This window comes from Chanodichthys erythropterus, chromosome 15 (assembly GCF_024489055.1).
Source record: "Chanodichthys erythropterus isolate Z2021 chromosome 15, ASM2448905v1, whole genome shotgun sequence".
NCBI lineage: Eukaryota > Metazoa > Chordata > Actinopteri > Cypriniformes > Xenocyprididae > Chanodichthys > Chanodichthys erythropterus.
The window spans coordinates 35,413,011-35,436,694 of record NC_090235.1 but is presented as its reverse complement, the minus strand read 5'-3'; the positions used below and the strand labels follow the sequence as shown (position 1 = coordinate 35,436,694).

Sequence of the window (23,684 nt, the reverse complement as noted above, 5' to 3'; positions counted from 1 at the left end):
GGACTCGAGGCGGAGGGGACGTGGATTTCAGTACTTGGTGGACTGGGAAGGTTACGGACCGGAGGAGAGAAGTTGGGTTCCTGCCAGAGACATCCTGGATCACACCCTTATCGATGATTTCAATCGACAGGTAAGGGAGTCGGGGAACGCCAGGAGGCGTCCCTAGGAGGAGGGGTACTGTCACGGTTCACAGATACATTGTTTCCTTCTTGTCGCGTGCTCTGTGTTTTGACAGCTGTGGGTGTGTTTGTGCTTGTGTGTGTGCGAGTGTGTTTGTGGGCGTGTCCAGGCCACGCGGCTCATCAGCGGATCCAGCTGCCGCTCATCATCCCATCACCTGCTGCTCATTCACTCCCCTATATATACTCACCTCATTCTCATCTCCATTGTCAGATCGTTGTTTGGTGTCCTGTGTCGGTAGTGTTTCGTCTGTTCCTGACCGGAGTTCCTGTTCATCTCGTCTTCAGTCCAGTTGGTTGTCTACGTTGCTCGTTCTATGTCTGGACCCTGGATTTATCTTCACGTCACTTCTCGTCACCTTCACTCACCATCAACGGATCATCTCAGTCCCTGCGTCACTGGAAGCCTGCACCATTCATCGACTGTTTGTGTCCATCTCTGTTTTCTCTCTACAATAAACCTTGTAACTTGCAATTGCTTCCTGTGATTCATCATGACACTGTTATCCTTGGTTCTTTCTCACCTCTTTCAGGATTGTCCATAATGCTCTTAGAGTGATATTTAGATGCCTGCTCTTACTGGGAGAGTTGCAACAGTGCATAAATTCCCTTTCAAAGTGGAAGTTCAACACTGCATTTTGGTGTTAACGCTATGTGGAATGGCATCAGCGTGCCTGATGTAAACACATGACAAATTAATTGGCAGACGGCATTGTATGACATCACAAATGGAATGCCTGTGAACAGGCACATGCACACATTGAGCACCTTCCCTTTTTCTTCCTTGAGAGAAAGTGACCTTTTTTGGAGTGCTATTATATTATATTATATTATATTATATTATATTATATTATATTATATTATATTATATTATATTATATTATATTATATTATATTATAATCAGGTATTAAATTTGTAAAATAAAGCCAAGATGGAAAAACCAAGGGGGAAAAACTAAGGACAGCCTATGATTCAACTGCTTGTAGATCCACTTAAATTGAAGTAATCATTTTCTGTATGACTTTATCACTCTCACATCATTCTGGAGGGATTTTGGCCCACTCTTCTTTACAACGTTGCTTCAGTTTATTGAGGTTTGTGGGCATTTTTTAATGCACAGCTCTGGCCACAGAATTTCAGTCGGGATGAGGTCTGGATTTGTCTGGGCCATTGCAACACCATTATTCTTTTAATTTTTAGCCATTCTGATGTAGATTTGCTGGTGATCTTCAGACCATTGTCTAGTTATATTATCTAATTTTGGCCAAGCTTTAGCTGTTGGACAGATGGCCTCACATTTGACTCTAGAAAACTTTGGTACAGAGGAGTTTAAGCCCACAATTATAAGCCCTACACCAGCATGCTTGACTTTTGGTATGAGCCGTTTTGTGATGATTTGCTCTTTTGGTTTTCATAAAACTTGGCACTGTGCATTATGTCTAAACATCTCCACTTTGGTCTCGTCTGTCCAAAGGACATTATTCTAGAAGTCTTACGGTTTGTTCAGATGCAACTTTGCAAACCTTGAGCCGTGCTGCCATGTTTTTTTTTTTTGTTTGTTTTTTTTTTAAGAGAGAAGAGGCTTTCTCCTGGCAACCCTTCCAAACAAGCCATACTTGGGTATCTCAGGTATCATTTTAAGGTATCATTTTAAAGCTTAGAAACTCAGCTTTTTAATGCATCCAACCATTTTGCTCAACTCTTAAAGGGTTAGTTCTCCCAAAAAATGAAAATTCTGTCATTTATTTCTAACCCTTATGCTGTTCCACACCCGTAAGACCTTCGTTAATCTTCGTAATACAAATTAAGATATTTTAGTTGAAAACCGATGGCTCCGTGAAGCTTCCATAGGGAGCAATGACACTTCCTCTCTCAAGATCCATAAAGGTACTAAAAACATATTTAAATCGGTTCATGTGAGTACAGTGGCTCAATATTAATATTATAAAGTGACAAGAATATTTTTGGTGCGCCAAAAAAAACCTAAATAACGACTTATTTAGTGATGGTCGATTTCAGGAAGCATTGGAGCACAAATGAATCAGTGTATCGAATCTGCTGTTCGGAGCGCCAAAGTCACGTGATTTCAGCCGTTGGCAGTTTGACACGTAATCTGAATCATGATCGAGGCCTGTAGAGTCTGATGAGTAGTTTTTGGGTTATCTGCAATTTCTCTGAGCATTACACCATCTGATGATGGGATGAATTTGCTGGGACGTCCATTCGTTTGAAGATTGGTGTCTGTTTCGAATGTCTTCCACTTGTGAATAATCTTCCTCACATTAGAATGATGGACTTCAAATTGTTTGGAAATGGCCATATAACCATTCTCAGATTGATGGTAGCAACAATTGCTTCTTAAAGCTTTCTATTTCAGATAAATGCTCTTATGAACTTTCTATTCATCAAATAATCATGAAAAAAAATGTAAACAACTGTTTTCAACATTGATAATAATAATGTTTCTTGAGCAGCAAATCAACATAATAGAATGATTTCTGAAGGATCATGTGACCCTAAAGACTGGAGTAATGAATTGCATTTTAAAATAAACAGACTTGACTTGTCACGTCATCTATGGGTTTTTCTGATCAGTCAATGTAAGATGTTGTTTTCTCTTTTATGTTTTATGTATGGTGATGTCAGTTTTGTTTGATTATTTGTAGATTATTCACAAAAAAGGTAATTTAACCTCAGGACATCTTACTTCTACCCTCTTTGTGATCTTTTGGGTTGATGCACAAGGAGAAATGTACGATTGTGTGCATGATACTTGATGGATTATATCAGACCTATTCCATTCACATCATTCCAAGACTTGCGTTCACTTTTAACAGCAGCAAGGACTTCATCACTGTGAACTGTCCAGATAAGAAAAGCTACAATCATTGCAAATGTGAATATTGTTTTTGATGTGTGACTTTTCCTCCCATTTGGGAAATGCTTCAACTCTGTTTTTTTATATGCCTAAGTGTGATCTCACTCCCTGTATTGATGGTTATATGTATTTTTTTATTGTGTTCTTGTTAAAATAATACTTACTTTTACATGTATTGCTTGCCTTACTGAATATTTTGACTTGCACAGATCTTTGCCACTGGTTCCCTAATGCAAATCTTGTGGCAGTTGGTGTATTGACAGAAATGCAATATGATAAACATAACTATGTTTTCGGTGGTGTATGAAGACCGTTTTTATTACCTTAGAATGAGCCATTTCTGTCTACATACACCGCAGGTCCCCTTACATGTTAAGTCACCATTTTGCTCTGGAATGTTAGCCCTAAACAGACAAACTGCTCTAAAGAGCGTATTTTGTCACTATGTTCTTCTTCTTTGTTGGTGTATTTAGATGCATCTTGCATCGTCACTATGTTGAATACACATGAAGAAGAAGAATCAGTAGTAGTAGTAGTCGTCTGGTTTATTAGAAGCAGAGACCGTTCTTTGTTAGAAGTAAGTTAAAGTTCTTGTTAAACTCCCAATGCATAAAAAGTATAAGAATTGATTTATGAAAAACAAAGGCAGTGAGTGCAAACCTTGTGGAATACCAAGAAAAGATGTTACCAAGTCCATGGGACAATGCATAAATGTTCATATTAGTAGCTGCAGGAAAGGATGCAAGCCTGGCCTTGTATGAGGCTATTGTGTGAGATGCAATAGAAAGCATCCAGGTTCTGTAATCGCTTTCAAACAGATGCTGTGTGCTTCATACTGCATCCTTCCAAGTCACACAATGGAATACTGTGGACTAGAAACCATTAATTTGATATCTTCTTACATGAAGCTGCTGTATGATTCCCCCCCAAAATGAATTATATATATTTGTGGGCATAATGATTTTTTTTTCCATTAAATATTTTCCCCACACTATAATAATGTTATGTGTAATTATATATTTTAATTTCATTTTTTTTGTCACGAAATTAATGTTCCTAAAACTATTTTGTTCCCCCAAGAAACGTTGTTCACTCACAAAACGTTTGCACTCTCTCCCAGAACTATTGTGTTCCCCTAAGAAACTTTGCATTCGCTCGCAAAAGATGTTTTCTTGCAAAAGTTATGCATTCCCTGAGAAACTTTGCTTTCACTCAGAAAAGCACTAAAATATATTGTTCCTCCCATCTCATCATCATGGAGCTTCAAAGTAAAAATCCACCTCTATGCAAAAGATAATTTCTTATTTCTTTCAAGTTTTAAAATGATTACACATCTTCATTCAGATTTCATGCCATTCACCCAGAGGAGGTAATTGGCAGCAAGCAGAATTCTAACTTGCATGCTAATTACAAATCATAACACAGATCAACTAGTCTGAACTAGCATAAAATCAGTTTCATGTAGAGGTTGGGGTTTCAACAAAGACAAATGTTGTCTGATGAGATGAGTCAGAGAATGCAGTCATTCATCTGACCTTATCAGACAATTCTAAATAAACAGCATTGTGGGAAATAAGAAGGAGATCAATGCACAGCAAGAGCCATCCATCGCCACCACTGAAAGCCTCTGGCCTGTTCAGCTATTGATAAAAAGTCCATTAAAACACGTCTAATTAAATGATAAGCACAAATGAAATCACAGGTTGAAAGGATTTGCAGTAACCATCTCATGGGCGGTGTGTTGGTAGAAAGTGTCATCTAACAATCACAAACAAAAACAAGTATTGGCACAGCAGCGTGCAGTAGTCACCACACATATTGATTTCGCTTTTATATTGAAACTGAGCTGTGAGAGTCTAATTGGATTATATGATGTGTCGTGACCGGTCAAGTTGTGGCTTGTTCTGAGATATCAGTGCTTTACAACTAAGACATGTGAGTAAAGAAGGTCATGATGGATCAGAGAAGGGAAGAGACTTATTGCAATGCTGCAGTCTTATGAAGCATAATAAAACAGTTAGCTCACTGAAGCAGGTTGTTTCGATAGTACCATCTGATAAATTTATCAGTATGATGATAATGCTTATAATGAAAAGCAAACAGATGAAATGCGTCAAGTATTAATTGCTCTAATTTACTCTTTTGTAATTTACACTGTACTGCTTCCCAGAGGATTTCAGAAGTCTTAACGACGGTCTCAGTCATATTTATCCTTTTTGAGCAATGTTGCCGGGCAATTTTGCTAAGCAATGTTGCTTTGGCACTTTTGCTTTGAGCATGGGCAACACATTTTTATCTAGATACTTCTAGATCATAATTTGTTGCCCATTCTCAATGGGAAAGTGCCGAAGCAACATCGCTCTGCATCATTGCCTGGAGACATTGCTCAAAAAGTTGCCCCGTGAAATATCATCTTAAAGGTTATGTGTATTTGGTGTGCTGTTAGAAGGGAGGTAGGGTCCATCCCATGCTACTGATTTGAGCCGCCTGACCAAGAGGGCCTCCACTGCCTCCAATGGGAGCAACTCACAGCGCCGGACGGATGGGCCCTACCAACCGACGAACGAGGAGCAGAGTGATTTGGAACACCCAATTGGGTGCTGCTAGAGCTGCATGATGCTTCTTGATGGGAACAGGTTGCAGCGTCAGATGGGTGAGCCTTACCGGCCAATGAATGGGGTAAACGAAGCTCAAATCACCTGCCAATGAGGGCCCATGTAGCCTCTGATGGGATTAGCTCATGGTGTCAGACAGGTGGACCTTACTGGCTGATGACGAGGTGCAGCATGATTTAAGCCGGCCAACCGAGAGAGCTCTTGAAAACTCCGGAGTAATGTAAATGACAGGCGTAACCATAGCAAAAGTTATGCGTTTTAAAAAGAAAACACACTACTGTAAACAGGGCCTTAGACTCAATAAATCTGCATTCTGTGTACTATTTCTAAGCCATTTAAACTCATCTCTCGATATATACTCATACACTCACTCATTCACACTCATACACTCACTCACACACACACACTCACTCACTCACTGACACACTCACACTCACTCATGCACTCACTCACATACTCACACACTTACTCACATACTCACACACACAACCACATATCAACCATCCTGAGTACCTTAGCAACCACATAACAACACCATAGCAAACAGCCTAAGTGCCATAGCAACCGTATAGCAATACCCCAATCAACCAGAATATCCTAGCAAACATATAGCAAAACCTTAGCAACCATTCAGAGTACCCTAGCAACTGCATAGCAACACCCTAGCAACCACCCCAGCAACTACACAGAAACCACCCTTATTATTTATTATTACTCTTTATTGTCTATTTAGGGTATTTTAGTCATTTAAATAACATTTTATCTTAATACGTGATTAATGACATTTTGTTATTACAGTGCCCAAATATGTATTTGTTTCTTTGTAATTCTCGTTGTCATTGAATGCTGGTTTAGCCAATATATGCACCAAGATGTGATTAGTGTAGCCTGCTTAAAATAGCATAAAACAGCAGGACAAAAACATAGTTGATGACTAAAAATAATAATTTCATAACTCTAGACATTACTTTGTGAAGACAGTGGCATAATACAGTGACATAATACAGTTTTTAGCCATATCAAAACAGTAATCATGTGCATGGGTAAATTTTACCGGTTCTAGTGTTAAAAATACAACCTGTAATATTCGACAGGCAATTTTCTGCACTTTTATTTATTTATTTTTTTTTTACTTCCACAATTTCAGTGGTTCAAATTCGACAGAAAATTCAACATTGCACATTCTGGAACTATAGGATTTGCAGAAGAGTGCCGATGCATGATCTCCAACTGCTGTTGGTCGCCTTACCAGCAGGTGATGCAAGCGGCTGTTACTAAAGACCAGAGCAACCTAGAGAGAGTAATTCATTCACAAAAAAGGATTTACAGAAATGGAGCAAGTGTATGTGATGATTATCAGGGCCAGAATATATGCGGAAAAGCTGATGAATACACAAAATCTGTGTTAACCTTTAATTCAATTCATTGTCACGGTTACTTTTCCTGTGTAAAGCCTACATGTAAGCAGCCTTCTCTAACACGATCGAGATTATAACGCTTTGTCCCCAGATGCTTATGTAGCCTATATAACAAACATTACATCTGAAGAATTACATCTCGCTTGCTCTCTGTTTTCTTAACCTATATTATAGCTTGTGCGACGCAGTGCTGTAATACTTGGGATGCCCTCTCATGCCTCATACTCCAGGATTCCCCAACAACAATGCTTAAAGTTAACGGACTAATACAAGAACAAACTCAATATAAGCATTACTGGTGATGCATACTGTTTTCAGGTAAGCAGAAGCACTCCATTAAGTATTACATGAAGTATTGTATATGTCTCGACGGCAGCAATATGTCTTCATCAGATGTAATATTTGATCTGTACATCAGCATCGGGTGGGAGAAGCATTATAATCTTGATCACGTTAGAGAAGGCTGCTTACACGTAGGCTATCAGGAAAGTAACCGTGAAGACATTGAATTAAACGTAAACACAGCTTTTGTGTCTTCATTAACTTTTCCGCATACAGTATACGGACCCTGATACTCATCACATATGCTCAGGGGCGTAGCAACCGGGGGGGGGACGGGGGGACACGTCCCCCGCACTTTTAGAAACAGGTGATTCTGACCCCTGCTATTTTTTATTTTTTTGGATCCAGCGTGAATATTTCCGGCACCGGCAGTGTTCTCTGATTTGTTACTTAGATTTGAGTGAACTAACATTCAGCCAATCACAGAGCGAATCATCTCTTGGGCGCGTCTGCTATGAGCTTCAAATCTCTTGTTGCTGTTGTGAGTTTTCGTTCGTTCATTCACTTTGCTATTAGGCCGTCTGGGATAAAATGCACCCCAGAAAAAAGCAAAGGACGATTACATCCTTTTTTCAAACACACACTGTAAGTATGTTACAGTATGTCGCGATGACACGAATCACGCGATAAAGTTTTCATGTTATGATTTAAACTAACTGTTACTGTAACGTCAAAAGACAACAGAACCTGTATGGACCTCGTCACGTTGCGCCGGATTCAGTGTGTTAAATGCTCTCCTACTTGTCGCTTTGTATAAAAGCGTCTGCTAAATGAGACGTAACAAATTATTGGTTTCTTCTGTCTTTTGTTGCCAACGTGCTGCTCGCAGAGTAGAATTATCCTTTCACAATAAATCAAATTTGTTTTGCACCGAATATCTTAAAATACTTTATCAAATTTAAAATATATATATTTTTATACTTTATGTAAATATTCTACTTTATGTCCTAACTGGTCTGTAGGAAAGGCAGGCTGTGACGTCACTGACAGAGAGAGGGGACAGTTGCTCAACCTCTCCAGAATGTGTACAGGTGAGATTTGTATAAAAAGAGCAGATTGACTATTTTTAAGGCAGTGTTACTGCTTGCCAATATTTTAAGGAATTACACATCAATTTAATTCCTTAAAACAAAAGATCAACCATCAATCACCTTTATTTATATAGTACTTTTAATAATACAGATTGTGTCAAAGCACTGAACAGTATCAAATAGGAGAATAGAGTAATTTATAATGACACGATTAAACACTGAATTTCCAGTTTAAGGCATTTTATTATTGAATGCAGAGACGTCATTGTCTAGGTCAGCTCAGTTTAAATAGAATCTGTGTAATCAAATCAACGATAATCGCTAGAAAAAAAAGATAACATTTTCTATTTTATGTTCAAACTGTGAAATAAAATTAGTTTTATGTATAAAGGCTGTGTGTTCCAATAGTGTTAACTACTGTATTAATTAATGTATAATTATAATTATATTAATTAATGTATATTAATGTATAATTCAGTTTGGAAGTTTTGTTTAAAAATCTCACTTCGATCTTGAAAATATTAAAAACTTGTAAATATATATTTTTTTAGGTTTTATTGATATATTTTCATAAAATGTATGCTGTATAAAATTACTGTACATGTAATCTGTATACTCATTTAACACAACTATTAAGAAGTAAGAAAAGTTATTGTTCAAATGTAGTGTAACTGAAATATTTTAAATATCATAAAATATCTGTATCTAAATAAAGTATAGATGGTCTCACATTGGTCTCAAAGTCCTGCAGTATTTTTAAATTTTGAGGATGATTTCACAAAAATAGGTTCCTGTAAGCTATCATGGCATGTTCCCAAAATTGCCACTAGGGTGCTGTAAAATGCCAATTGGTATTCTATTTAGAATTTATTATTATGAATATCAGCTTTGGGTCACATCACCATACAGCTGCCCCCCCCACTTTTAAAATGGCTGCTACGCCCCTGCATATGCTTGATCAATTTCTGTAAATCTGATTTTATGAATGAATGACTCTCTCTAGCCATTGCTCTGGTCTTTGTTAACACCACCTGCTGGTGAGGACAACTAACAGCAGATGTAGATTATGCATAGGCAATCTAACTGTTATTCCTGCAGTTCCCGGATGTGCAATGTTGAATTTTACGTTGAATTTGAACCACTGAATTTATAGAAGCGAATTTGTAAAGCGAAACAAAATGAACTAAAAGGTGTCTGTTGAATATAATAGGTTGTATTTTTAAACAGACCAAATATTTTGGAAGTGAAATCTGAAAGGTGAATATGTATCACTGAACTTTTTAATAATGAAAATGTGTGTGAAATGTTTTGAATTTAAATATTCATAGCTTAAATATATGACCATGTTGAATTTCAGCCCATTAAAATACAAGCCTTAAATATACAATGCCTTATAATGCAAACACGGTTAATGCAACATATTGTTATTATTATTATTATTTATTTATTTATTTATTTTTCAATTAGGGCACATTTTAAAAAGCTTTTTTTATTTTAAAAACATTGTCATTAATTTACTTCCATAGAATTATTCCTACCAGTCTGGGAAGTGTCTCTAGTGAAGCTATGAGTTTAGGTTACTTAAAACCAGAAATACATATTTGCCAAAGCTTGCAATTTGCAAGCAGCATGTTAGTTTAGAACAGCGATTTACATAGATCTTTACAATAACTGTTTACAACAGGGGTCTCAAACTCAAATTGGCTGGGGGCTGTTGCTGTGATTGACACCTCATAGGAGGGCCATTTTAATATTCAAGCACAAGAAAGTGCAACATTTCAGAAAATTTACTTTCCTTTGCATTATTTCTCATTTACTTCAAATTTAATTTCTAAAATTTAGATCCGCTCTAATGGATAGATCCATTTAGATCCACTCTGACAGACAACAAAAAACTTCCTGAAACTTCTTAACTCTTCCATCCAGATAGCCGAATTCCCTGTTTTTACTGTTATTTCTATTTCTTATGCGTTCCATTTTTATTATTATGTATTTGGTTCTTCTTTATGAAAAGCACTTTGAATTACCATTGTGTATGAAATGTGCTATACAAATAAAATTGCCTTGCCTAAAATATGTTTGCCATACTTAAAAAATGTAAACAGCAGTGTCTCTATCATTGTTACATACAGTTTTAACAGTTAGTGCAAATATTTTCCCTTACTTTGAGCTTAAATAGCATCAAAACATCAATACTCAAAATGTTTCTGTGCTCCTTCGTCTTTCAGCTCATGACCCGGAACCAATCGAACTCAATTATCAATTAGAAATGAGAAGCGCCTCTTGTGTGTTTGGAGATCGAGCCTGAAGCATGAGTGGTAGGAGCTGGGTGGGACTGAGCCACGACATTGGATTGGGTCTGCTGAATCAGCCTGATGCTGAAGGAATATGCTGGAGGATATGTGCCTTAGAATTTAGTGTCTACATTAGTCTGGGCTTGTCAAGTGGAAAAAGACGTGGTGGAAGATAGCGAATGTCTCGTTGGAGGGGGCGAGGGTAGGCCTCGGCATTTTGATGTGCGATGACCCGATCAGAAGGGCTATTGCCTGTGAGATGATGGTGGGAGCTCGGCAGTGGTGTTATTAGGCGTAGGAGAGCAGCGCTTCTCAGGCTGCTGGATTGCGGTGGCGATACCCTATGGAGGAAAGATTCTTCATCAGATGTGACAAGCTCGAATTCGGGCATGTTGGACACTTGGGGCAGGGCACAAATGCTGGAAAACTGTCATGGAACAGAGGCAAGTCTGCTGTATATATATCTCTCCTCTCGTTAATTGAGTTGATTATCTGAATGTGCTCCTCCCAAACTTTGTTAATAAAACATCATATAAACGATTCTCACTGCAAATTAGAGAAGATGGTTGGCGAATGTTGCCTTTTTAAATGCATTTTAAATGTTATAAGTTACACAAACTCACAGCATTAGCAGAGATTGAGTTCATGTGGAGAGGCATTACTGTGAACCGAGCAGCTCTGAGACACCGAACGTGTGCATGTGAATGAACACAGTGCCACAACAGTGAGATGGCACCGCTAACTCTGTCAATGCTGTCGCAAGCAATCCATGCATGGAATGTATCTGAAAACATCTTTGGTCATCCTGGAACAACATTTCAATCAACAATCAGATTTGAGGGACAAGTTTACAGTTTATGTCAAGTTTAGGCTTACAACCAGGTTAGGTGCTTCTACATCATTGTTATTCACCTACTGTATAATTTTCCTCTGATTTTAGGGATAACATATTTAAGCCCGGAACACACCAAGCCTTCGGGCAGTTTTTGTTCGTCAGCTGACTAAGTTTTCTCAGTGTGATCTGCACCGTCAGCTGAAGTTGGTCCTTGTCGACTTTATTTCGGCCCATATGACATGTTGAATCGGCGTCGGAGCTTGTTGATCAGATGGGCCATCTGATCATTCTGATTGGCTGTTCAGCTACAGCCACCTGCTGGTACGGAAAGGCATTTCTTCTTACGCAGGCGCAGAACGGACGTGCTACTTGGCTGTCGGGTGTCGAGAGTCGGTTTGGTGTGTCAGGGCAACTTTGGACCCAGACACTGCTGACATGAGCGAACCATGCAGTCTGCATTCGTCGCCACTAGTTCGTCGGCATTATTTTATTTCCTTATAAAATATTTCTTATTTAAATTAGGAAAAATAAGCTTGATTAGAAAATTAACAACAATGACAATGAGATAAAAGCAACATTGGAATGTTTTATTCGTTCATGTTACACATTTTTTTAGAAAATAAAACACAACCAATAAATACAAAGATAAAAAGCAACTTTTTTTGGCGAGCGCCTCACCATATTCCAATATTAGCGTTTTTGTTTCTTTTATATAGTTGCGTATATCTTTTTGTTTTACTGTGCTCAATGACAGCGAGCAGCGGCACCCAAAGCAGACTGGTCACAATGGATTGCAATGAAACATGAAACAGGCATGCAGATCCATGAGTGATCTTCTTGGCGCGCACACGCGCACACTCACGCACCCCATACAAAAATGAGTTGGCACATTAAAGACAACATCTAGAAACTTTTTTTTTTTTTTTTTGCAAAATATATATTATATATACACAAAAAACAAACCCAGAAACCATCTTTGTGTATCTATTCCACTGACCTGTCTGAACTTTCGAGTGCCACTTTCTGATTTAAAGGTGAAGAGTGTCATTTTTGCACCACTAGCATCTCCAAACAGATTTGCAAGAAAACTCAGTTTTTAAACAGCTGTCCCAAACACCTCCCATGTGTTATTAGTCAGCCAAACACATAGTCCTGCCATTTGTTTAGTCAATGTTGCTGTGTTGGGATGCTCAAACAAACAGAGCAATGTTTTGATAGCGCCACAGTGTTACACTTTTGAGGAGAATCAACCTATGAACGGCTCACTTATAGTTGTCTCTGCACATTAAGCTGGGATAGGAGATTAACATCAACAAATTATACAGATAAGTAATTCAATAAAAAAAAAAAAAAAGAAAACCTCCATCAATTATCACACCCTCACATTCAAGGTGCTTTCCAGTAAAATCATCACAGTAGACCTCCCCATGTACAGAGTTTAACAATACACATAATGTACAAACATAATGTTATCGCCCATGTTGTCGCCGCTGCAGTCACATGGTTTGAGCATGTTTTCCTCCTGCATGGTGTATAAGGCCTAAAGGCGGAGCTCAGAGCCAGTCATGTGATCAAAGACGTATGTCATAAATCTCAAAGCTGTTGAAATCTCATCAATTCCCTCAAGGGTTTGGCAGGAATATCTGGCACAGGGAGTCAGTGGAGGAGAAAACACCAAAACGAAAAGTACACAGAGGACACTAAAGGTTGAAGGTTAAAGAAATGTGCCAAGTCTTGCATTCCCACTCTTGACGTAGATATGCATTCTCACTGGAGGACAGAACAGCTCATTCATATGGGCTGGATTGGCCCAAGCAAAAGGAAAAAGAGGAGGCAAGGTGAAGAGGTTGAAGCCAGTGTTGATGAGGTCTTGAGCTCTTGTGTTATCTGACCTCCAGGCAGTCCAGGTACTCCAGAGCCAGCTCGTAGCAGAACCTGTACTGCTCCTTTGAAAAACATCAAGGTTGCATCAGTTTCTTTGGTGACATTCACAAACTACATCATAATTTCATAATGCAGCTATGTTTTTACATTTACAGAAAATGTCGGTGATGTTTGCCCGCATTGTTAAATAATAAAAATCTCATTACGGAATTTAAAACTACACTATTTAACTTTTGCACGGTGGCCGAGAGAGCTCAACATCTTCATCAGTTTGACAACTGTGCTGCAAATACTTAAAACACAACTAAATACAGAAACATCCTGCAAATGCTCACAACTCACATAGGATCAGGATATTAAAATAAAAACAAAACTCAGGTCATTGACAACACCATTGATGAGTAGACATTAAAAAAATAAGCATGTCCTAGCCAGGTTCATCGCATGTTGGGGTCCCCATGAAACATATCTGTTGTGGACTGTGCTATTTGCAGCATGTTTCTGTATTTGGTTGTGCTGCGAGTATTTGCATCACATGTGTGTGTCAAACGGATGAAGATTTTTTCTTAATTTGTCAGTGTTTTTTCTATTCGCATGTGTTTTCTTTAGTTGCAGTGCATTGGGCTCTCTCAACCACCATACTTTTGGCCTTCTAGTGGTTTAAGTATAAAGATACCAGTTTCTTGCGGCAGAACATTTTTTGGTAATTATTGTGCTTCAACTCCGTTAATCTGAGCAGATGAATCTGATGGCTTGAATCGCATCGCTGTGCCTATGGTTACAAGTTATGGCCTTATCAGTGCGAATGTCATTAACAACATCAAAACCTTCTCGTAATAACAAAAGAAAGATGGATGTCTGAAAAATGTCTTATGAACTTAAGCTTATATGCTGTTTTGTGTTTTTGACCCGTTAAAACCAATTCTTTTAATTAATCAATTGTTTTTACAAAAGTTGGCAACACTGGAAATTAGACATTGTTATTCATATCAGATAATGGTGGAAACTATAACTTGGCAAGACTATTTATACAGTTGTATCCCTCCTTCAATCCAAGTCAATAGGATTGTTTTATCATCTATTGCAGAGTAAGGTAAAAACCTCTCTTTCTCAAGTGCAACTTGAGGTATCATACCTGCAGGGGAAAACTAATTATTTCCATGTCAAAGTGTGATAAATATTGGTTAGGGGTTTGTTCTAAGTATGGGAATTAGCAAGAGTGAACTTTCCTCATCTAAACATCACTAATTAGTTCGTCACATAATTAGCACACTAACCATAGACTCCACCATGTTGGGCTTGGAGTTCCGAAGAGTCTTGACGGCGTAGAACACATCGACCATATTGTGATGATGCACCATCTCCATTATCATGGTGCAAGCGCAGAATGTGCCACTACGTCCCCCACCATTCCTTAAAGACATTAATATGTTGTTTCATTTGCATCTTCAAGAAAAGATGTGGCTTGTAACACATGAAAGAGAGGAATCTGTGCAGCACACTTTCAAAGCTTATGTGGATTATTGTACTAGAGATGACTGGAGGGGATAGCGGTGAATGAGCCATATTTGTGCCACCACAGGCTGCCAGATATCTGCAATACTTTTAAACATGAAGGAATAGAATGTATGAGAGTGCTCTGGGGAAGAGTCATGCAATAAAAATGTCACATAATACTGAGCTAAGATCATTTCCCTAGGGCTACTGATAGAAGAAGGGCATCCCAGCACAGATGCTTTGAAGCCCGATATGGTGCGTTTATATGACGCTATCATTAATAGAGGATAGACGTATTACACTACAGACACATGCAAGTGGCAGGTACGTATCCTGAGGCCAGGGCACCAAGAAGTCAAATACTGAGAAAAAATGAAGACATGAAAAAGCAGCTGGTGTGTAAGCGGTTTATGCAGATTTTCACTGTTGGGTGGCCACAGAAATTGCAGGAGCACAAGAGCAAAAGAGACCTGGATTGTATAATCAACACAATGAAGTGTAATTGCTCTCCAATTAGCATTTGGAAGCAGAGCCGTATGAAACTTACAAGCAGTGCACAATAGTGCGACCATCACCACATTCCCTCTGCCACTTCTGCACTTGTGCCAGCAGGTTGAGAAAGGCCTTCTTAGAGTCTGGGATTTCACGATAAGCCGACCAGCGCAGAAACTGGAAATGTCGCACTACCAGATGACCTTCCTGCAACTGAACGATAAAGACAGAGAGACCAAGACAAGAAGAAAGAGAAAATTATTTAAAAAATGCATAGCATAAAAAAATGAAATTAAAATGGTGATTTTGGTCTGTTCAAGTCAAGAGGGTTTATATCTCTGAGGTAGCATATATGGAGCCCCTAAAGGGACATGGTAATATAAACTTGCTTTTGCATTCTCTCTTAAAACTTTTGCATTTCCCCTAGAAACGTTGCATTTTGCGCTAACTCACAAAACGTCTGTGTTCCCCGAGAAACTTTGGGGAAACACTATACTTTGAAAGCATATGAATATAATTTTAAAGTATAAAGTATTTTTAATTATTAACTTATTAATTTGCAATATAAAAAGTTTTGTAATTTATGGGAAATAAAAATGACTATAAATAAATAAGCATTCCAAACCTAGTCCCTATTGAGTCATACTTTAAACATGCAACCCTGTTACACAATCTGATATCCTTAAAAAAAAAAAAAAAAGAAAAAAAGTTTTTATTGATTGAAAATGATATTGCTAATAATAATAATAATAATAATAATAATAATAATAATAATAAGCAGCAATGAAAGGGCCCTCACACCCGGGCTCACCGCCACCCAGTGGCCTTAGGAAAACTGTGAACAGTGGGCGATATTCATTTAAGCAGATAAATATGCCTTGTCCAAATACCTACACTTGCGGTCTTGGCCACTTGAGAGCTCATGCACGCGACAGGAAGTAAGTGTGCAAGACTATCCTATATCTTAAAAATGCCCAAGTGCAGTGCCCTTAATGCACACTAAACCCACACTATCTACAATACCGCTTCTGAGTGGTATTCGAGGCTAAGCGTATCCCATCACACATTATGTTCGGGAACTCGCATGCCCCGAAATCATAAGATGTCAGGGAAAACAAACAACTGTAAGTTAAATTAATTATATATTAGATATAATTTGGTAGTAAAATATAAAGTGTTGCGCATTTTATTGATGCAAAAATGGGTAAGCTATGTGTATTTTGTACAACATTTGCAACTGCTGTTTATCACTTAAAGAAGCACCACAATTTTAAAATAGTGTCTTCTGTTAGTTAGTGACTACTGAACAGACCCCAGAACTGTATTTTAAAATGCAAAGTACTGAAAATAATAACTGTAAGTGTGTCCCATCGGGCAATCAAAAGTTATACACACACGTGCAGTCTCCACGCCCACTTGAACATTGACACTGAATATTGGCATGTAGTTGTCTTCAGTCCAGGACTCGAATAAAACGTGAAGTTTGGAGCAGATCGGACATTGTAAAGCTCTAGGAGGAGTTGGCAAAAACTGCAAAAATTTTGCAGAGAAATAAAAAAAAAAAAATCTCACTTCCTGTTGGGTTTTCAGATTTGGCACTCTGGGACTTTTTTGTAGGTATTGGGCTGTTACATGTGTCTATTGAATTTCATACTTGTACGTGAAACGTAGCGCGAAAGGCGCTTAATTGATTAATTTTAATTTTGTAGATGGCGATATCAAGTCATTTTGCCACACTTCTGAAACCCATATAAGATTTTCATATTAAATTTTCACCACTTCTGACGCGTGTGCAAAGTTTCATAAGTTTTCGAGCATGTTTAGGCCCTCAAAAATGCAATTCATTTTGGAGAAAAAGAAGAATTGACTGAGCAATATCAATAGGGTCCTCACACCATCGGTGCTCTGGCCCTAATAATAATAATAATAATAATAATAATAATGTCCTACATTCTGATAACAGGGTTTGAGAAATGTCAAACCTTATACAAAATAAATGTAAAATAAAACAACTTATATAATATTTCGTCGACCTCCTGACATAAACAACATTATCAAGGTTAAGCACCTCCTTTCACTGATGCCTGAAAAATGTCATTCAATTTTGTATCCTATTCATCCTATCCTATTATCCGAACATCTACTTTACGTCAAACACTCATTGTAAGTCATTGACTGGATCCTTTGAGCATTAATTAACTAAATTGCTCAATAACAAATCTGTCATGTGGCTTGTCTTTGTCTGGGGAGGGTGCCGTTTAGCAACATGATCTATCAATAGCACTCTACGCATCAGCCTTGTACCTTTTTGAAGAAGTGAGAATCATCATTCCAACATGGGTAGTTCTCTCTGGGGTCCTGTGAAGAGGCAGTATGGGACAATTTCTGACAATGACATGGAGTGTTTTCCCAGCTTGCAGAGTCTCAAAGAGACAGAAGGGAAATAGGGACTGACAGGGGCTAGCCAAACTGACAGAGGCACGAATGGGAAAGTGGCTTAAGGTTGACAGCCTGGCTGACAGGAGTGCTAAAGGGGGCGAACAATGAGAGGTGCAACATTTGGGACAAGATTTCAAAGAGACAGGATGTTGACAATGATGCCATCAGAGAGGACTAAGGTCAGCTAGAGGTGTGAGAAAGTGCCTTTTTATTCAGACAAGTCAATATCAGAAGCACAGACCACACTGAGAAAGACACAATATGCATAACTTTATCTCTCTCGCACACACATCCAACCAGAAATTAACAGATCTAATTATAGCAATGTAGTGAGTGCCAGTGCTATTTTGTGAAATGGAGACTGACCACACTTTTATACTGTTGCTTTAATTTCATCGGTATTGAATTCATTTTCTACAAGTCTCTGAAAAGATCATTTAGCCATTAGCCTCTCAGTTAATTAACCTTTCTGGAGTGGCCCTGAACTCAGACAATCTCCAGTCTTTTAAAAGAGATAGACATTATAAAAGACAGGTGATGTGTCTAATGAGGTCTGATTTTAATGAGGTAATCTAATAAATGTCAGCACTAACACTGACACATAGGAGATAAGATGTATTTGAAGATGATGTATATGGCACTGTAGACTCACCCGTGTGATGTTGTTCACCCTGAATAGACGAGTGACAACATTGTCATCAGTGGATCTGGAGAGCAGCTCCACTGTCATGGGTCCATACTGCTGCATCCCTGTTTCAGGCCAGTACTGTAGACAAGGCTGAGAAAGAGAGAGGAATAATTACTAATCAATCAATCAATCAATCAATCAATCAATCAATCAATCAATCAATCAATCAATCAATCAATCAATCAATTCTATCTATCTATCTATCTATCTATCTATCTATCTATCTATCTATCTATCTATCTATCTATCTATCTATCTATCTATCTATCTATCTATCTATCTATCTATCTATCTATCTATCTATCTATCTATCTATCTATCTATCTATCTATCTATCTATCTATCTATCTATCTATCTATCTATCTATCTACCTGTCTGTCTACCTGTCTGTCTGTCTGTCTGTCTGTCTGTCTGTCTTGTCTATCCATCTATCTATCTAGGGACAGTGCACATTAATCAACATCCAGACAGATGTAAATGTAACCAAGTTAGCCCAACTAAAAATGAAAGAAAATACAACAACAGTAACAACAACAACAATAATAAAAGGCATATACAACACAGTAAAATACAATTAAACAGTACATGAGCAATACACCAAAATTACATAACCAGGGGTACATAACTTTTTTGGTCTGGTTCTCAAGGGAGCACCTGGAGATGTTGCTTGGTACTTTGCTCTCCTCACTATCTTCTTTTCTCTCGAACATGGTAGATGAGGATGATGTTTTATTTTATTTTATTTTATTTTATTTTATTTTATTTTATTAACATTAATGACAAACAACAGCAAAAATATTAGGCTGCTGTCACTTTAAGACAGAATGTACGCACGGACTGAATATACTAACACGCATCCGGTTTCTTTCTCAACTGTTTGCCAACGACATAACCGAGAGAATACTTGCAGAGACAGGTATTTTGACATAATTTTGTGTGTATGTGTCTGTTCAAATGAAAGTAAACGTGAAAGAGGAATCAATTCAGTGTTCGAGCGCTGTCTGAAACGCGCCTCTCTCTCTGCAGATATGAGCTCGCAAGTTATAACATTGCATAATTGAAAATGTATGTGCATCTTTTTTTAAATATTAAAATATTATGAATTTATAAATTATAAATAGAATCATGTTTTTTTTATGCCATTTGATATCTGACAATGTGATCTAATCTTGACGTCAAAAAAGTAATATAATACAAATTTTTAATTCATGAATCAAACATATAAGGAACATAAATAAAAATTACAATGAACTATATACAAACAAATGCCATGAAAACTGGCACATTAAAATAAAAGCAATTGGGTAGGTCAAATAAACATATTTAGGAAATCTGGGTTTTAATATATCCAACATCTCTGTGATTTCTGCTCAGCTCTGAGGAGTCCAGTCATTTGCACCACTGATCTTACCAGTAGTGCCCTCCAGCAAGGCAATGTCTCTAAAGTAAGAAAGCCAAATTAAAGTTGTGGATAGAGGTGGATAGTTCTATCCAAAGGTTTTATGGTTTTCTTGTCAAATGATAAACAAAAGTACAGCCTGCATTTTAGTTTTTCAAATCTTATCCGGTAATACTTTACAATAAGGTCACAATAATGTTAATTAATGCATTAACTAACATTAATTAACAATGAGCAATACATTTGTTACAGTATTCAATAATCTTTGTTAACAGTTAAATACAAATGATCATTGTTTGCTTGTGTTAGCTCAGGTCCATGAAATAACATTAATAGAAACAGCTTTTGATTTTAATAATGTATTAGTAAATAAGATTAATAAATGCTTTAGAAGTATTGTTCATTGTTAGTTCATGTTAACTAATATTAACAAAATGGAACCATATTGTAAGGTGTTACCTATTAGCATAATAATATTTTAAAACAAAACAGCTTTTATTTACCACCCTGTTTTGTTGTTCAAGTCAATATCTGTATGAATTGTATTTTTTAAAAAAGGAAAAAAGATAACGGACAGAAAATGGGCATTTTGCGATTAAGCGAAGGGTGAAGATAGACAGTGAAAGGATAATAGAGTCAAGGAAACACCAGAGATAGGCTAATCAGCACTGAAAATCCAATTGCGGCTGACCAAGAAAAATAATCCTTGCTCATTTCTCCATATCGGCTGCATTTTCTATTCCAATCTCCCACCAGATTACCATTTGCTCAATGTGTCAATTAATTTTCACTCACGCCTATTGCAGACAGATCTAATCCAGTGGTTTTATTTGAAACGAGCAGGCGTGAAACAGCTTCAGCCATGTATTTCCAATGTGAGATAGAAAGGTTGATATAGATGAGATAGAAATTGATAAATCCTTGTCACAAAGATGCGTATTAACAGAGTGACATGGTGTGGAAGATGATAAATATTCATACAAACACATTCAGACAGATTAGAAAAGGGTGAATGTAGCAGAAAGGGAACAGAGAGATATTTCTAGAAAGTTAGAGGAGTAACCGAGTGAAATAATGCCTGAAAAAAAGTCTCACACATCAGATGGTAGACAAGAAACAGAAATAACTATAAAACTGTCTTATGCAGGTCACCTCACACAAAAGCATGAATACAGATGTACTGTCAGGTGAGTCTTAAAGATGACAAGCTCTAATTTTTATTCAGTCAAATAATGTGCACCAGATATGCTTTATCATGGAGAACGGGTCACAGTGGTTCCCTGCAGGGGGAGAAGAGTGAAAATCACGAGTAGGTTGGTGTCTTGGTGAGTTTGTCCTTTCCATTGGCAATTTAGACAAGACAAACACATTATCAATGTGGGGAGTCTCAAATGAAGCGCACATTGTGTGTATGCTGTTCACCCAGAGTGGGAATTATGGGGTCTAGGGGGGTGGGCTGACCCTCAAAGACTTCAAAACAAAATGTCGCGGGGGGTGGCGGTTGGGTGGTGGTGTGGGGGAGGGGGGGGGGGGGGGGGTCTTACAATATGTAAAGGTTATATTCACACCACAGTTGTCTGTGGCCCAAACCTGATTTTTCTCTCCTCACATGTGGCACAAATGTTTTTTGGATAAAAATGAAAAACATTACACATTGCACTAAATCTGACGTTTTTATTTGTAATCTAAACCACTTTCGTATATGGAAATACATTTTGCAATGTAACTGGTGCAATAGTTTTCCTCATTAGTTATATCTGACAAATTTAAGTTTTGAATAATTTTGAATACACCTCTCTACTGTTTAGAATTTACTGCAGTATTTTACATGGTCCATGTTTACATTCAAATACAAACTTTAATGTGCAAGTTTTTGTTGGAACAAAAAATGCAAGGTCTAGAGATGTGTTTTTTAAAAGTTCAACTTTGTTTAAATTGATCACAGCATTTATACATTGCTGTGCCATGCACAAGATGCTGTAAAAGATTCGAGAGGGGACAAAATCGTGTTCTGGGGTGGGGGTTGTTTGAGGGGGCCGGGGGTTGTTCTCCCGCTGTAGATAATCGCATTCCGGGGGGAGAAATGGGAATGCGGGGACAAAGGGCACTTTCACTTCGCGATCAAAGGGCCAAAAGTGCACGCCACTGTAAAAATAGTCCTAACGATTATGAAAAACTGTAATGGACATGAAAGTTCAGTATAGAGTACAAGCTGACCAGAATAATTCCAGGAATGAATCCTATTGTGTAATTTGCACAGCATCAATGCACATTGTGGGTTGTTGATCTGTTAATCTGGCTCTCTTACCCAGGCAGAGTTGGACTGGTTGAGTTGGTTGAGCATGACAATGGAGGTACAGCCGTAGTCAAATACAAGTCTCCAGAAGTCTGCGGTGGTGGTGGGCAGGGGGTGAGGGGTGACCACAAATGCAGCAGGCTGCAGGAAGCTGTCCATCAGTGCTGCGTTTATGTAGTTGTTGCCTTCACCCTCAGTGGAGACGAGAAACGCGAGGGCACGGTCGGGTGGCAACACGTCCATGCTCCGGTTCTTTTCGCGGTTCCGGGGCAGCAGAGAGACACTGCACTCCTCCACATCCAGGTGAGGGGTGACAGAGTTTAAAGTCTGAAAAGAAAAAAGGCAGACAAAGAGAAAAGACAAGGGATCAAGGGGTGTCTGAATGCACTTAAAGGATGTGTAATGAAATAAATAGGTGAGACAATGAGAGAAAGAGGAAATAAAACTATGCAGGCAATAGCTAGAGGCAAAAAATGACCAACAAAGCAAAAATGGAAGAAGTGCAAAATGCTGTAAAAAGAAATACATTAAAAAACAAAGAATTACATTTTCATGACATCTAGAATTATTTAGGCACTAAAACATTGAAAAAGCACAGCAGATTTAGATAGATAGATAGATAGTCTCAGCCCCAAGCACTTTATGTGATTGAGCACAACATCTTGATGCCGTGCCGCCATCTCCTGAGACTGAGCTACTACTACTACTATCAACTAGTTGTCTGTATATAACTGAGAATTTTGATGCCCTGAAGTCTTAGAGGGGCCAGAGCTGCATCCATGCATTTCGTGAGTGTTGCGAGGGGAGCACAACCTGGCACAACTTGGCTCCTCTGTGAACTGCTCCTTCCTTACACTCCAACTTGCTCAGTACATTCCTCCGATTCTGGCCTTCTCAGTATCCCTTAGTAACGTCTCACTTCATAAGGGATTAGATCATTCAGTGTTGCTGCACCTATATTATGGCATTCTCTCCCTCAATCATTCTGCTGTGTCAATAATATCTCTGAATTTAAATCACTACTCAAAACCCATCTGTTCTCTGAATTTTATCAGTTGTAAGTTATTTTCTACATCTATGGTGTTTTTTGTATGTTTTCTTTTGCATTACATTTTTTCACTTTGCTATTGTCTTTTCTGTTTATTGCTTTAGCGTTATTATTTTCAAGTTCAACTGTAATGTAAAGAATCTTTGAGCACTGGAAAGGTGCTATATAAATAAAACGTATTATTATTATTATTATTACTATTAGGCTTCGCCCCTGAAAGTAAACTTTAGGAACTTCCTGTGGAAGTATGGATATGGAAATATGCCTCCCTCAGATCTATCGTGAAAAACCAGCCTGAGGACTTGATTTTGCTCACGAGAGGAGTTGTCAAAATTTTGAACCTCTAT

General features: G+C 38.0%; 1 protein-coding gene across 1 annotated transcript in view; it reads right to left on the bottom strand.

Moving 5' to 3' along the window:
* Positions 1 to 13,084: 13,084 nt before the first annotated feature.
* ptprua (protein tyrosine phosphatase receptor type Ua) overlaps positions 13,085 to 23,684 on the bottom strand; it is a 320,172-nt gene continuing 309,572 nt past the window's right edge. Inside the window, exons 26-30 of the mRNA XM_067411023.1 lie at positions 22,302 to 22,616; positions 18,558 to 18,683; positions 15,522 to 15,673; positions 14,755 to 14,890; positions 13,085 to 13,539 (exon numbers count right to left, since the gene is read on the bottom strand). Of these exons, the coding sequence (XP_067267124.1) occupies positions 13,477 to 13,539; positions 14,755 to 14,890; positions 15,522 to 15,673; positions 18,558 to 18,683; positions 22,302 to 22,616 (792 nt within the window). The 3' untranslated portion in view covers positions 13,085 to 13,476. The remainder of the gene's footprint in view (positions 13,540 to 14,754; positions 14,891 to 15,521; positions 15,674 to 18,557; positions 18,684 to 22,301; positions 22,617 to 23,684) is intronic.